Raw genomic sequence first — 15,823 nt, forward strand, 5'->3', positions numbered from 1 at the left:
GGCATCTCCAAGTTCTTCAACGTCTTATTTGACTTCCTCAATCACCACTGACAAACACACGATCCTCGTCAGATGCTCTTGTGGCTTTTTTGGTGGGTTTACGGACCTGGCCAGGAACTGAACATGTTCCTGTAAAAGCTGTCAGTTGTCGAACGATTGCTCTGTCGACCTTTATATTATTCTCGGCACGTTCGGCGCATTTGCTTGGAGAGATTATTCAGCGGCGCAAAATTATGTTTAATCCCCGCTGTGAGATCTTCTAGTGCAGTCTGTCGAAACTTTAACTTATATTTGACATTTTATGTATTCGATTACCGCTTGAATTAATTGTTCCTATTTTTGAGCGGTGCGTGTCGTCGTCTTTCATAATATTATATTGTATCACTACCGGACATTTAAACAAAATTTAATAGGGTTGTTTGTTAATTTGACACATCCGCCTGAGACACATTTGTGGTCAGACCCGCACGATACTTGCGTGGTCCGCAAGTCCAACCAATGACGAAACAACTATACGGGTTGGAGGTAATCCACGCAAAATATCACGAAATTCATCCAACGAATGATTGGCGGCTCACTAAGTTCAATGGATATTTCAAAGCCGTGCTAGACAATGCCGCCAAATATCATGAGCATGAAGCAATTACAGTTTGGGCGTATCGCTGAATCGAATAAATTCCGTCTATGTTTTTGTATTGTCATCGTGAAAATATTTATGAGGGATTTACATAAATTTCTTGAATCTCATCATCGAACAACACTATATCGTTTTTGTTGACGCTTAAATCGTCAACGGTAAAGGAGTCGTCCACTTCTTAACGATTTGAATATATTTGCGCTCATTATAGCACTGTTTATCATTGACCGATGGTGTCCAAGGTATATTACCCATCATCATAGATGTGGCCAGCTAGTGCAAAGAAACGGATCGGTGGGTGTCCAAAGATTCTGACAGTGTCGCAGATGTACTCGAGCGTATTAATGCAAGAGGACTTCACTGTTTCGAATGGATCACGGCGAATAACTTATCGGTTCCGTGGCTGTGATGAAGCTCAAATAATGCATGTGAGCACGTGTCAGGCATGTGAGTGTGCATCGTTATAAGGCAATTGTGGAACGATTCAAAGCACACTTACGAAACTGTTAATCTGCATCAGTAAGCACCGGAATTGTTGATAAGACCAGAACGGTCTCAGGAATGGGTAACTCGATTTCCACTTGTCATAGCAGCCGTTAACAATGAAGTCACAGGCACAAAGGATTAAAACCAGCCAGTGCGATTGGACAAAAATGTTGCGGCTACTCAGAATTCAATTTCACAGATGCCACAAACAGTATGGCTCGGAGATCAGCTTGTTCGGTATTTGTATTCAATTTGAGAGTTGAAAGGTGTGCCACAAAGTCGTGCGCCTAACCCAGTATGATCCGTCGAGTTGTTAACCATTTCGGAAGGGATAGATACAGCAAGATAACCAATTTGTTACAGATTGGGTCTCTCACTTGGTTGACCAAAACTTTCAAAACGTGTCTTGGAGCAAGAGCAATTGTAAGTCGTTCCAACATATGCGGAAATGTGGAAAGGATTTATGTTGACATGTTAATCAGTGTTAATCGCTGTAGCATGATGACCAGATGCGTAAACGTGCCATCGGGATGTCTCCATTGCCTGATATTCACCGGAGACAAATTCGCCCTGGTGCATCGCTATACACCCATACAATGGTTCTTGTACCGGATTAATTTTTCCCTGTGTAAATACTCAAGACGGCATCGAAGACATTCCAGGTACAGTTCGTGTTTGAGAACTTAATGCACAATCACACGTGGAACACCATTGACCTTTTGATGTTTTCGGACCGGTCATAATCCAATACAGTTTGGGTCGCAGTCCCAAGTATTCTTCAATAAGTTTACCCGAGTATTCGTATTTGAACTTGCGAACGACTTTTGTTCTGGCGTTACTAAACAACGAATGTTCTTTCGGGTATTCGCTGATATCAAATTGGTTAACCAAACTATGTTGTACCATGTTTTTCTACACATTATAGATGGTGATGTGCATGAGCAGCCAATCACTGTCGGTGTACAACATCTTTACCCGATCCTGGTAAAAGGGCTTTATCTTGTCGTAGTAAAACTCGTACATGAACAGCAGCGATACGTCTAGCATGCACTGCCACATAGATTGGTTTCATCAGTTTGAGTTTTGAATTTTTTGTGCCCTAAACAATAAGTCCACCATCAAAAAATTCTGGACTCAAAGGGCTGGTGCGCAGTAAGATTTTAAAATCTGTCCTGCTTGACATTTTCGAGTACAAGATTCGTTTGCGTAGATTTTGAATGGTTTTCCCAAACACGGCATTGTTCATGAGGTTTAAAAGGTCATTCTCAAAGTCCATGGTAGCTTTTATTCGTACGTATGGATCCATCCAAGCTTGCAGGCGAAATTAGATCACACGATTTATCTTGGTCACATGCAGACTCAGTCGCAAGTGCAACTGAACATTTCGCCCATACAGTTCATAGCTGCATTTGGTCCTAAGCCTCGGGACCATTTTGGTGCATTATGTGTATATGCGGTCGCACTCATCAACGATCAAGCACTGATACGGGGATAACCATGTATCGGGCACCGACAGCGCTTATGGGCCAAATGATAATTATTGTGCGCCTCCTGTAAGTGCTACCGATATTACAAGGCAGCTTTAAAGATGTATCAGTTATCATCAAGAATGTTGTGACCATGCACCAGTTGTAGATCAACGTGAGCACGATCCATCCGCTGAATTTTATCAATTACCAAAGGTTGCATCATATCATATAGAACAAATTATTCACATAGAGCTATATAATTTAACTGTTGCGGTCTGTGGGATTATACCCGGGCATCTTGGGTTTGCTAAAACGAGCTTATATGTCACTTGATATAGATACTCCACCACGAAGTGATCATGTGCTTATCGGCAGCTCGATTTCGGTCTTTGACAACAGTACACCGCAGGCGATACCCGATGACGAAATGTATTGGGCGGAATCGAGCTTGAAGACGCGCATGTCGTTGTCACAAATTGCTCAAACACGTTCGTGAGCAAAAACAAACCCCTATACAGATACATACCGGGATAATCACCAAGGTTTTTGCACTCGAACACAGACCAGACATTACTTGTCTGTTCGTGGTCGGCTGCGGAAATAAATTCACGTGGCAACGATAAATAAAACGCTCCGATCGGCGGCAAATGAATTGTGACAGTTTTACTAGTTGTTCATATACTAGAAGGGATACGCGCGTTTCTCTTGATTAGGTACGTATTAGTAAGGCAATATCGACACGTGATTTTGAAGATCTCTGACATTAGATTGCTCACTAACTTCTTCAGAACCGAACTTGTAAACTGGACAGTATCAATGAACTGCAATTTTCCCAGCCAAAACGTTATGCATTTTTCCATGTTGATGGGAATGTTGATATGGATTACTCTATCCAATGAGTCAGTTGCCGTGGCTACTGCTTAAGTGATTAGGTGGTCATCGTACCCTCACCTGCTATGACGCAGCAATGGATTTTTGGTTTTGTCTGGGTAAATTCTAAACTGCACATTACATGCATTGTGTGTGACTCTTATATACGCTCCAGTTTTGTGACATTGATCACAGACTTTTGAAACAGGACTTTTACTCTCATCACCAGGCAGACATTGCTCTTTGTCAGTGAAAGGTTTCTCACAAAGCCAGCAGGGAGTGGATAAAGTGAACTCACGAATGTTATCATCCGTCACAATAATGTGTGCTGTGAATCGAGCTGCTGTCAAATTTATTTAGCTATGTCTTCGATCGATCTGATAAATACCTCCACTGTGTCGGGAACATTAAAATTCTGAACACGATAAAGGCCTGGTGGCTGTGATTTGCCATAACATCGAATCAGAGCATAACAAAACTCGCATGTAATTCGTTCTGCAACTTGCACTGGTCGATATTAGACACAGTTGTGTCTTTGTTCGCAATGCTGCTTTCCACTGCACATTCAAAATCCACATAGTTGATGTAGGGGATTTTCATCTTTCGCTACACTGAGAAAATGTTTCTCACTGATATTGCTTCAGTAAAAGTCCTGACCGATGAGCAGTTATTGAGTGTTAAATAAATGCTAGCAACTTTTTCACGGATATTTGTACTCTTGTATCTGCTGTGCCAGTTAAGCACCCGGCCTAGATGAGTGATCCATACGCAGTGCTAGAACAATTCTAATCTCTCATTTCGCTCATCAGCAGCAAATCAATATGAATTCGTTCATGCTCTCCGTGAGAGATAATGACAGCGGATAAAAGCCTTCGTGAAATGCGGACACACTGACAGTGATACTTGAGTTAAGTGTTTCAAATTTCTTAAGTGCGCAGGAAACTAGAACTCATCTAAGTTGAGATAACCCAGGTATTACAGATATTTTCCAACAATGTTACGATTGTCACGAACAGGCCGGCAAGATTGTCCATTCTACATGTATTTTGTAAAAGGTTTCCATATTAATCATTGACTTTGGCGGGAACGTCTGGTGTTGCTATGTAATTGGATGCAATGAATGGGTGATACGGCGAAAAAGGGGCATCGAGTAATAAATTTATTTCATGTTTCCATTCCGATCCTGCATTTTTATACTTTTTCAGCACTTAGATAGCCTTTCAGATGCCTCTGCCAATTTGTTCGTTGACGGCTCTGCTGCCTTTGCCGTTAAGCATCACGCGTACACCACAAGGAATACTTTCTTGTGTTCCCCGTCGCCAGTCTTTATTTCTTCCCATGTATCATGTGGTACACTGATTGCAAGGCTAGGCTGATAACAAGTCTCATAACTTGGATTACGCATCTTTATCGCAACTCGAAATGTCAGAGTCATTGACGCATTTAGTTTTGAGTTTGCACGCATACATTGATCTACACATGAGAATAAGATAACCTGTAGCCCATCTTCAGCCAAAATGAGTTTAATTTACCCATCCTTGCGCTCAAAGTGTCCTTCAGTGAGTGCTACACCAAGTTCGAATACGACTAGATTTTGTGCGCTTGTATGCAATTGCATCAAATTTCTTGGAGCATTGGTAAATTTCCTCAATCGTTTTTACTTCGTCGGTGTTAGCAACAGCTTCATGAAATTTGTTTAAGAGCTTGCCTTCCACTCTTCTGCATCAGTGTAATACATTTCTTGCATCCACTGAAGAGATCCTTATACTTATAGCCCCGAAACATATGTCTCATTTTACTGCTATTGAACATCTTCATCATTACACTTAGATCAAATATCATTAGAATTATCGCAAATTTCAGACTGTGGGTAAATTATTATGGATGCTAAGGATTTTAAGGGCATCACACAAGTACAACGTATTTATCACAAGATCCTTAAATATGAGAAAAGGACAACAGCTGTTTCCACAAGGAACATGTTGAGGCACTATTGTCAGTATCGTACGTTTATTAAAATACTGTACAGAACTAATATTGTGCTTACGTGTTATATGTGACAGTGATACGATGATGATGATGATGATGATGATGATGACGATAAAGAAGACCACTAAGACGATCGTAGACATGTATCGGAGTTTATATCTCTTAAATGTATACATATTTTAAGATAGTATACATTTGAGTGAAATTAAATAGAAATATATTAAAGTTTATATGTTTATGGATTACTGTTTATATAGTCTGCTGTAAATTCATGATGATGACGAAGACCACCACGACGACTGGACTTGTCAGAAAGTTAAAGTTATAAATGCAGTGAATTTGTTAAGGTTATACATATAATTGAATTAATATTTAAGTTAAATATGTTATTTAGTATTTAATATAAGTAAACATGTTAAGTATTTTGTGAATATATATATTAATATTTATATCACTTCATTTCCACAGCCGATCGTCACCCCTACTACTTTGGTATTGCGGTGTCTAATCCAGTGATAATCGTTATAGACAGGAAGACGTGGAAAGTCCAGCTTCACAATATCCATGATGGATTATTACTGACCATGTCACAGAAACTGGAGTCAGAACCACGTGCCATATGTTTGATGAGTCAGACTGAAATCTGTGTCATTCTGAATAATGGTCTGATACAATTTATATCCATTGATTTTAGAGACATTACGCGAGGTATAAAAACGACGAAGACTTTATCTGTACATGGAATATTGGATGTTTATCATGGTGTTGTGCGATTCAATAACAATCTTATTGTCAGTGGTATTAAACAGGACACGATGTCATGGTGCATAGTATCACTTCTTGATGGACATGTTGACACCGTTAGCCAGATATGTAAAGGGGATGAGTGTTATGTTACAACAAAAGACAATATGGTTTACATTTCGTGTTATGCTGGTGTTTACTCCCCTGATACTGGTATCTATAAATACGACATTTTGAATCCCAGTCAATTTAAATATGCCTACAAACATCAAGATTTGGATCATCCAACAGGAGTCACTATAAATAAAGATGGGTTTATTTTTGTATGCAACTATGGAATTCCTGATTCCACTATCCATCAACTTACAGAGAAATGTGAACTTTTGTCCATTTTCAAACAGGGAATAATGCGTGGTCTCATTGCGATATTCTGGGAAGAAGGAGATGGACATCTCTATGTTACATGCTATATGAGCAATGTCATAGCAGTGTTTAGGCCTGAGTATCAAGGTAATTGATACTTCTTATATTTTATTGATAAAAATAATTATAATGACATCATACACATACTTACAAACTTTATTTATTCACAATTGTCAGGGATTTTATTTCGCACTTAGGAAACAAAATGTCAACATGATTTTCATCAAGTATAGCCACCTCTATGAAAATGTATTTTGTTGCTATAAAACGCAATATTAATATACATGTATCTTACTTTTTAGTTTTTTTTTTATTGTTAAGTGATCTGCATATTATACACAACGTTTGTCAATGGCTAAGGACGACGATTGGTGTGTCATTTACATATTTTATACCAGGTGGTGTTTTCATTCCTTCGCGCGCGCCAGTCAGTTTGGTTTAAATTGGAACACACTGATAGGTTCGTCTCTGGAAATGTTCACTGGTTTAGTTTCCTGACACGATTATATAATGATTTTACAAGAACTATGTATTTTATGTACAGTAGTTAAACTAAATAATCGCCCTTAAAATGTACATGTATAAACACACCTGCAATATAGAGGATAAAACACGTATACAATGTATTTTATGGGGGATGACATTTTTAACGGCACATTTCTTTAGTCTGTGCAGTCATATGGAAAATGGGCATTATGAAAACCAATTAACTAGTACGGTTTGTTTAGTTTATATTTTATTGACATTCTTGTTTCATCTACTTTGTGTCACAAACATTTTGCGTCAGATTTAGAGCTAGTTTCAGCTTATGAATATTTGGTGAGGGCTTCTGGTATAGACTAGTATTTATAGCGCAAGGAATTCTTCATGAACGACGTGACAAACGTGGCAACATAAGCAGGTATTTCAACTAATGCTTACTGATCTCCTATAAAGTTTTGAATACTCCATAGCAGGGTTTTATTTTGTCGCAGTGGGTACATGCACTTTGAGCATAAACTCGGTATTCAAAACAAAGGATGTGTTGTTCTGTTGGACATTCAAATTACTCGAACTTAGGTGTTTTTATGGTCGGTTAAACCTGATTCGGCCGATTCCTGAATGTGTCAAGACTCGTGAGTGACCCGTTTTCATTTATTTAAACCTATGTTTGCGTTAATTCACATTATATGTGATTTTCACACTATTTCTGAATGCTTGTACATTATACTGATTTTAAAAACAAATTCATCAAGTATATAAAAATACTATTCTAGATAAAAGAAACGAATAGCGAGCAGTCTGTCTGCTTGTTTATAGCAGGACCTTTCGTTTGCATAGAAACGCAAATAAGTGGACAGTGCTAGGGACCCCTTAGCGACTATCAGGCTAGGAATTATAAAGCCCAAAATGATATGACTAAGAGTTTCGCATTTTTTATCCTTGGAGACTTTCATTTCTACAATTGGTAGAGGGGTACAAACAATCAGGAGGATATGCCAATATTACAGAATATCTTACAAATGTGATTTAAGAAATAAGATTCGGTAAATTGATCTAGGGAAGCTGGTAGAAGTGTTCTGCAAAGTAAGACGACACTTTTGACATTATGATTTGGTGGGATCTACAAGTAGATCTCCGCTTTGTTTCTGACATTACTCAGGTACCAGTAAATTGAGAAATTCAGGAAGAAGAAACCGAGATCTACTTGTTGGTCTGCGTTAAGGAGGATATATCTCGCACCCCACATCTAATTATAGTTAGCTCTACTCTAGTACTATGCTACTTTGAGTCATACATGCTTGAAATCGTTACGAAGCTGGCTTACTTTCTGCGAAATCTCGCCACCTACATGTTCATGACATCAGATGTCCAATAGTCCCGTGAAATCAACAATAAATGAATTTCTTTTCAATGATGCTGAATTCACTTTTAGAATATTGAGAATTGAAAGTCAGATACTGTTTGTAAAGAACGAAACGAGGCTTAATTATCGACATCTTTATTGATAGAGTAGTAGCAACCTTGGCAAATCTAGATTCATTAAGCAGAGAGCACAAGTCCAAGAGCTAGTCACGTGGTACAACATTATTGATCAGGTGATCTCTTCTTGATCAATATGACTTTAATAAATGATAATCTAAGTGACTCTAAGTACAATCTATATTGACCAAGTGAGGTATATTTTAGCACAGCCTTGGCTAAAAGGTTAAATGTAACCGGTCCATGCAATACGAAGTGTTTATTTGCCTATACTTAACTTCGTGTTGGAGAAATTAAAAAAAATTGCACACGCGAAACAATAACAAAAACAATTATAATAGTTTATAACAGTTTATTCATGTCGCAATTGAAAGAGCTGGTTGCTACTGTGTGACATGCGTCATCTTGCCAATTTTATATTCACATTAGTTTTTTACCACAATTTATCGGACACTGAAGACACTATAGGTTTTATATGCATATAGGTTTTAAGGTGCGAAAAAAATATTTTGCTTGTGTCCCACGATTTAATGCCATTATGATACGCTTTTTTCATCGTATTGTCTTATCCTATATTGTCTTGAACTGAAGCCGTGTGCGTCTATCCAGGCATGCACTTAGCTGTCAGGTGAGAAAATAACCACGCCCCTGACGACACATTGGTACATGGGTATAATAGAGAAAAATGAAAAAAAGAATACGTCTATTAGGTCTGTCAAACCAACTAAATCTTGTTCAGTAGATTGGTAAGGATTTGGTTTCAATTGGGAAATGATGCAAAAATAGCGTATTTGAATTCAAAAATAGACTTATTAAGTTGGGTTTTCAAGTCAAATTTAAAATCTTTTAAATATGAGACATTGGTTAGTAACCCTTAATATGACTTTTATGTAGGAATTCAGAAGGTTTTCCTGCACTCATCACCCACAACTCATTCTTCGGCTGTCAGTGGGGTATCTGTCCGCTTCTCTGGAAATGCCTCCAACCTGTACAGTTTGGAAAGCTGCTACACCACTCAATCATACTTGATAAGGGTGGGGTCTCTGTAAGCCTATCTATAGAATTTGCTTCGAATGCGATCTCCGAACTGCCACTCCTGAAATCCAGGCTATGTATTTGGCTAATTTGACGTTTATGTCCTTCTTTGGCATTTCCAATGCCTCTGCCAGGCGCATAAACAAGAGCTGTTGTTTGTCGGGTAACATTATTTCTCTTCTTCCACCTACACATCTTCATCTTCGCTCTTTGCTGCCCTGATGTGTCTTGATTAGGTGCGTTGTCTGCGTCCTGAGGTTGTAAGATGTCTGTTGTAAAGCATAGGTCCTCATTTGCCGTCAGCTGTATGTTAGTGGGGGAGCAATGACTAAATCGGTTGGTAACCGCTTGTTTGCATCCGTTCTGGGTCTGGATTATCTTGTAGTGACGAAAAGTGGTCAAAGAGTTTCTGTCAAACCTCTACCCTCCTCTTCAAACGCTGCCTGTTTTTCCGCGCATTGGCCGCTTCCCATACTTCTTCTGCACCGTTGTTGTCGTCTTCCTTTTTATTATCCTTTTCCAACTGTACGGTAGCCTATGTATTCCTCCACTTAGGCTCTAGCTGGTCACTATGGCCTTTCCTAGGGCCCAAATAGCCTATAAGGCAGAATATGTTATTACAGCATACGCTGGCAACGTAAAGCGCACCTCGCTCGATTTGGTTATTCTATTTCCCATCGCTGATATGCTCTATTGCTACATCCCTCGAGACTGCTGTTAATTGTATTAATTATAATAATAAATAAATAATATAAAATCATTGTTAAGTGTGTAGTAAATAGTTTAAGCATACATGGTAACTATTATATTTTCAGACTGTTGTGCTTTTTTTACCAGAAAAAAATCACATTGTGCATAATGTTGATAATACTTCAGAAGGTTAAAGACAGCTAATCTTTTTGATATAGAACAACATTAAGCTTATCGGATTAAAGTGCATTTGATAATGTCGGTTTTGTTCATATGCTATCTAAATAACAAAGCAACTGTCATGCATCTGAAACTGCTGTGACAGGCCGTGACCATAACTTGTTATAAGCAAGATTCTGTAAATAAACATAGGGTTCTGCACATGTTTTTGAAAGATGTTGTCCAGGACTCCCTTGAATAAATGTGCCATTATAAACACTGACGTTTCTTACTGTTTGTGAAGTTATAGCTGTGCAATTCCATTGTCGCGGAGGAGTCGTCAGTCCTCAACTAATAAGAGCTCTATACCCCAAAAATTCAAAGTAAATGTGTTATGTTTGGAAGAATGAACACAAGTCATACACTTGAATCATGATGAACCCACAAAAGACCCTAATGGAATCATATTGAACCCCCCAAAAGACCCTAATGGAATCATATTCAACCAACAAAAGACTGCAATGTAAGTATATCGCTTCATAGACGGCTCTGACGGAAGCAAATTGAACAAATGGCAGATTCCAAATGGAAGCATATAATTTTGCTGCGTACAACTTCTTTTGAAGTCAGAGAGGTTTATCATTTTTGTCACGGACGGAATTCAGATAAATTGGGCACGTTTGCCACATTTCATTTAATTTCCAAATTACTGTGAATTTGCCACATAAGTTACGAAATGAAAACTAAATGAAAATTATAATTATAATAAAAAAGAATCAAACTTAGTTTGAGCAAAAGAATGACGTTCTTGTGTTGATCCTTTATCATAGACGAGAGAAATAAAATAAATCCCGTTTTAAAGCTATGTGAAGACCGTTAAAAGGTAAGTATGACATATATTCTGAACTGCAAAGGGAATAATCATCCTGTACCTAACAAAATACATAATTATTGATTTGAAAAATTACGAAGGTATGGAACAAAACACGGGCACAACTGATAAAACTCACCTCAAAACCAAACTGATTGTATAACATTTATACATAATATCTTACCACAACAATGATCGTACTTCATAGATACAACCCATATATCAACCCTCATCATTGTACTCCATTGGTACCAACCAAAAAGCCACCACCATAATGTACTACATTTATACAACCCATACTGCCACCAAAATCATTGTACTATGTTGATACCAGCCATCTTGCCACTACAATCATTGTACTTCACTGATACAACCCAACCTGCCACCAAAATCATTGTATTCCATTGATACAACTCATCTTGCTACCAAAATCATTTTATTACATTGATGCGAACTATCTTGCCACCAAAACCATCGCACTCCATTGATACAACCCATCTTGCCACCAAAAGTTTTGCATTCCATTGATACAACCCATCTTGCCACCAAAATCATTGTACTACATCGTAGGAACCGTCTTGCCATCAAAATCGTTGCACTCCATTGATACATCCCATTTTGCAACCAAAATCATTTTACTACATTGATAGAACCCATCTTGCCATGTAAAGCTCTCTACTCCATTGACACAACCATCATGCGCAACAAAAATCACTGCACTCCACTGATACAACCCACCTTGCCACCAAAATAATTGTACTCCTTTGATACAACCCATCTTGGCACCAAAATAATGGGACTCCATTGACAGAACCCATCTTGCCACCAAAATAATTATACTCCATTGATACAACTCATCTTGCCACCAAAATAATTGTACTACATTGATACATCACAAAAGCCACCAAAATTATTTTACTGCATTTCTTTAAGTTAAATACATAACAGGAATATGTATATTATGAGTAACACATATTAATAATCTTATAAAAAGTAAGTCTACATATTTTGTATGCAGTCTTAAAATAATTACATGAATATTAGCGATAAATATGTTGTTTCAGTTGTCATGGTTTCATGTTGGTAAGTACTTTCACATAAATATTAGAGGCAAAATATATAGCAAAAAGCTACAATGTAGTCCCGCTGCTTTTTAGCATCGAGATTGTCAGAAACAATACTGTACACTCTGCAATACATTATGGAATTCGTTACATGAAGATAATCAAGACGCATTGATATAAAGAATGAAAACAGGTAAGTAATGAAATAACAAAATACATAAGGTCTCTGGGAAAGATGAAAAATTTAATATACATAAAGAATCAGGCACAGAGGGTGATGTGCATTTAATAGCAACAAACACACACTCCAATATTAGGGATTTACAACAAATTAGGTAAAATAATAAAGATTTTAACTCAAAGAAAAAATGCAATTTACACCACTCCCTAAACTTCCTTTATCATGTAAGTTGTGCAATCTACCCATCTGTGAAATACTGTCTCTATTCATGTTTCATATATATATATATATATATATATATATATATATATATATATATATATATATATATATATATATATATATATATATATATGTATATACATATATATATATGTGTGTGTGTGTGTAGATAAATACATACATACATGCATACATACAGTTTAAGTTAGTTTTTATTTAAGTTATTATTTACATGAGGTATTATTTTCTTTCAATGGGTTTGGAATATGTATAACTGTTAATACTTTTTATCTTAGATGGGACATCTTTAGATCCACGTTTAGTAACAATCTACGGCACATACAAAATCAAGTTACTTATTCATTTATGAGATAATCTAATCCAATTATTTTTTTTGTTTTCAGGAGATCGTGGCTTGATGCACAGGCTGAAGCATTCTTTGGGACTTGGTTGCTCCCGAAAGAAACACGACGAAAAGCCCAGTCAAGGTAGGGTTTGCACGCAATAATAGCTTGGTGTGTAATCATTTGTTACAGTAGATCATCTGGAATTTCAAATCAGCTTATTTTCTTGCCCTGTGTGATTTGTACATTGTGCCCTGCCTGTCATCAATCCATCATTATTTGTTTATGAACACTCTAGGGGCTTCATTTTGCAATAGATTGTCAAAACTCTTGGTAACATCCATATTAGTGTATTTTACATAATATTTTAGTCTAAATAAGCTCCACACAGTTTCTGTCAAAATTACACATACATGTGTCCCTGCCCAGATTGTCCATACTATGGTGTTACACTCACTTGAATTTAAGTGGGAGTTTCGTCCATATAACAGTGTGAGTGTTTTGCATATTATGCTGTCAAATATATATATGCATTTAGGTAGGAATGTTCTCTATACTACAGTGTGATATCCATTTCAATTTAAATGGGTGTTTTGACCATATTACAGTGTGATGTCCGTTTGGATTTAAGGGGAGGAATCGTCAATATTATGATAAGGTCCATTTGGATATTAAGCGGGGGTGTTGCTCATATTACAGTTTCATTTCCATTTATATTTAAGTGGGAGTGTTGTCCATGCTGTTGTGTGTTGTCCGTTTAAATTTAGGCTGTAGTGTTGTCAATATTTTGGTGTGTTGTCCATTTGGACTCATGTGGAAGTGTTGTCCGTTCGATGGTTTGATGTCCATTTGGATTTAAATGGGAGTGTTGTGTGTTTGCTGTGATGACCATTTGGAATTATATTGGGAGTGAACACTGTAACAAGATAACCGGGTGGGATATTTCGGATTAACAACAGAACACGTTTTGACGACACAGATATATGGTTTAATGTGGCGATTTATATGAGTAGTGGATTATGAAGATGTGTGCGTATTTATAATCCAAATATTGGATCTATTTAACATAAAAACCGCACAGTTTCAAAGATGGAAAAAATATACAAATAAATTTAGTTCAGTAACCCTAAAATACAGGATAAATGATTTCACAAAGATTCAATCATGGAAAGATGAATATAGTTCACTCAAATAGTAAACGATGTAAGTCTTTACACATAGTAAAAAAAAATGTATTCGCTCAGGTAGCGAAATTATGTCACTAAACAAGAACGGATATACAATCTATCCTTCCAGTCCTGAATAATACACTGGGTCTTACTAACCCAAAATTAGCATACAGCTAAAAATACATGTGTGGAGATGCACTCCGTCACCCGTGCACCATATCCGCTCCACAGCTCCTCCGAATCAATTTCACAACCAATATAGACTCCGGACCCTCGGAATACTATGATCACTTGAAATATTAGACCCTCCGGACCCCCTGGTCCTTTGACGACTCTACAGCTGGGTCACCTTAGTCCCTCTGGACACTCCGGACGCTAGACATTAGACGCTCCGGCACCTTAAACGCTCCGGACACACGGACGTTTCTACACTCTGACAACACCGGACACCCCGGATATTCCTACCATCAAAAACAGCTGAAAATATACCCGATACAGTGTACTAAACTTGATACAGACATAACGTAAGGACGTTATACATGGTAAGTTATAAAGATTATATTATTATGGCATTTTACAAAACAGAGGTTCAATAGTAAACCTAACCCTGCTCGATAAGACAATAGTAAACAATTTTTTTTTTTTTAAATGTAGCTTTACATTACCAATATAAATCCTGCACTACGTCGCAACAAGAATAAAAAATGCACGCATTATGGTATGTAAAGAAAACTATAACAAACATGCAAAGGTAAATATGGTAATACACTAGCAGCAGGGAGGGCGAATCTCACAAGGTTTTTTCGCCAGAAATCATCTCTATCAATAGTATTATAAATACTAAGACTTATTTTGGAAAACAAACCCTTTATTTTGGCAACAATGACAATAAAGGTGTCTATTTACCAAAATAAAGGGTTTAATCATATAATCTAGTCTTGGAAACCGTTATTGCCGTACCGATTACATATGAAAACCAACTTGGGTTAACGCCCTCCCTGCTGCTCTTAACAAAATAACGTAACCGCGGAATAAAAAATTTGGGTTAACAATAATGGCCAACATAGGAGAAGCATATTCTGCTAGACTACCTCGAGAGCGACTAGAAGCAATCAAAAAATTTATTCCTGTGCGAGATAGTGTCAGAGAAAAAGTACAACAACGACAGCAAGCACAGGAAGGTTTCGCAACGACCACAGGGGAATTATTTAAACCTATCACTGCAGTCACTGGAAAGGTTTTAACTGCTATCAAAGGACGAACTGAAGAAGAGGCTGCAATTGAGGGTGGAAAACCAGAGCAGGGTTTGCTTCAAGCAATAAAACAACTTAGTGAACAACAAGTAGCAGCCGCAGCTGATCCAGGTGCAGTAGGTCCACTTGCAACTGTCAAGGAAACATTTATAAACAAATGTACCGAAGATGGTATCAACGAAATAAGAAATATTCCACTGAGTAACGTAGATGAGCTTAAAAAGTTTTCTGTTTGGATCGTCGAAAATTATCATC

At 37.5% G+C, this 15,823-nt stretch overlaps 1 protein-coding gene across 1 annotated transcript in view; it reads left to right on the top strand.

Annotated features, from left to right (window-relative positions):
• Positions 1-15,823, top strand: part of LOC149773142 (uncharacterized) — a 95,130-nt gene that overhangs the window by 16,809 nt on the left and 62,498 nt on the right. Inside the window, exons 3-4 of the mRNA XM_089946725.1 lie at positions 5,920-6,705; positions 13,207-13,290. Coding sequence (XP_089802851.1) covers positions 5,920-6,705; positions 13,207-13,290 — 870 coding nt within the window. The remainder of the gene's footprint in view (positions 1-5,919; positions 6,706-13,206; positions 13,291-15,823) is intronic.

The sequence above is a fragment of the Sinohyriopsis cumingii genome, unplaced genomic scaffold (assembly GCF_028554795.1).
Source record: "Sinohyriopsis cumingii isolate HCF-2022 unplaced genomic scaffold, ASM2855479v2 utg000873l, whole genome shotgun sequence".
Lineage (NCBI taxonomy): Eukaryota > Metazoa > Mollusca > Bivalvia > Unionida > Unionidae > Sinohyriopsis > Sinohyriopsis cumingii.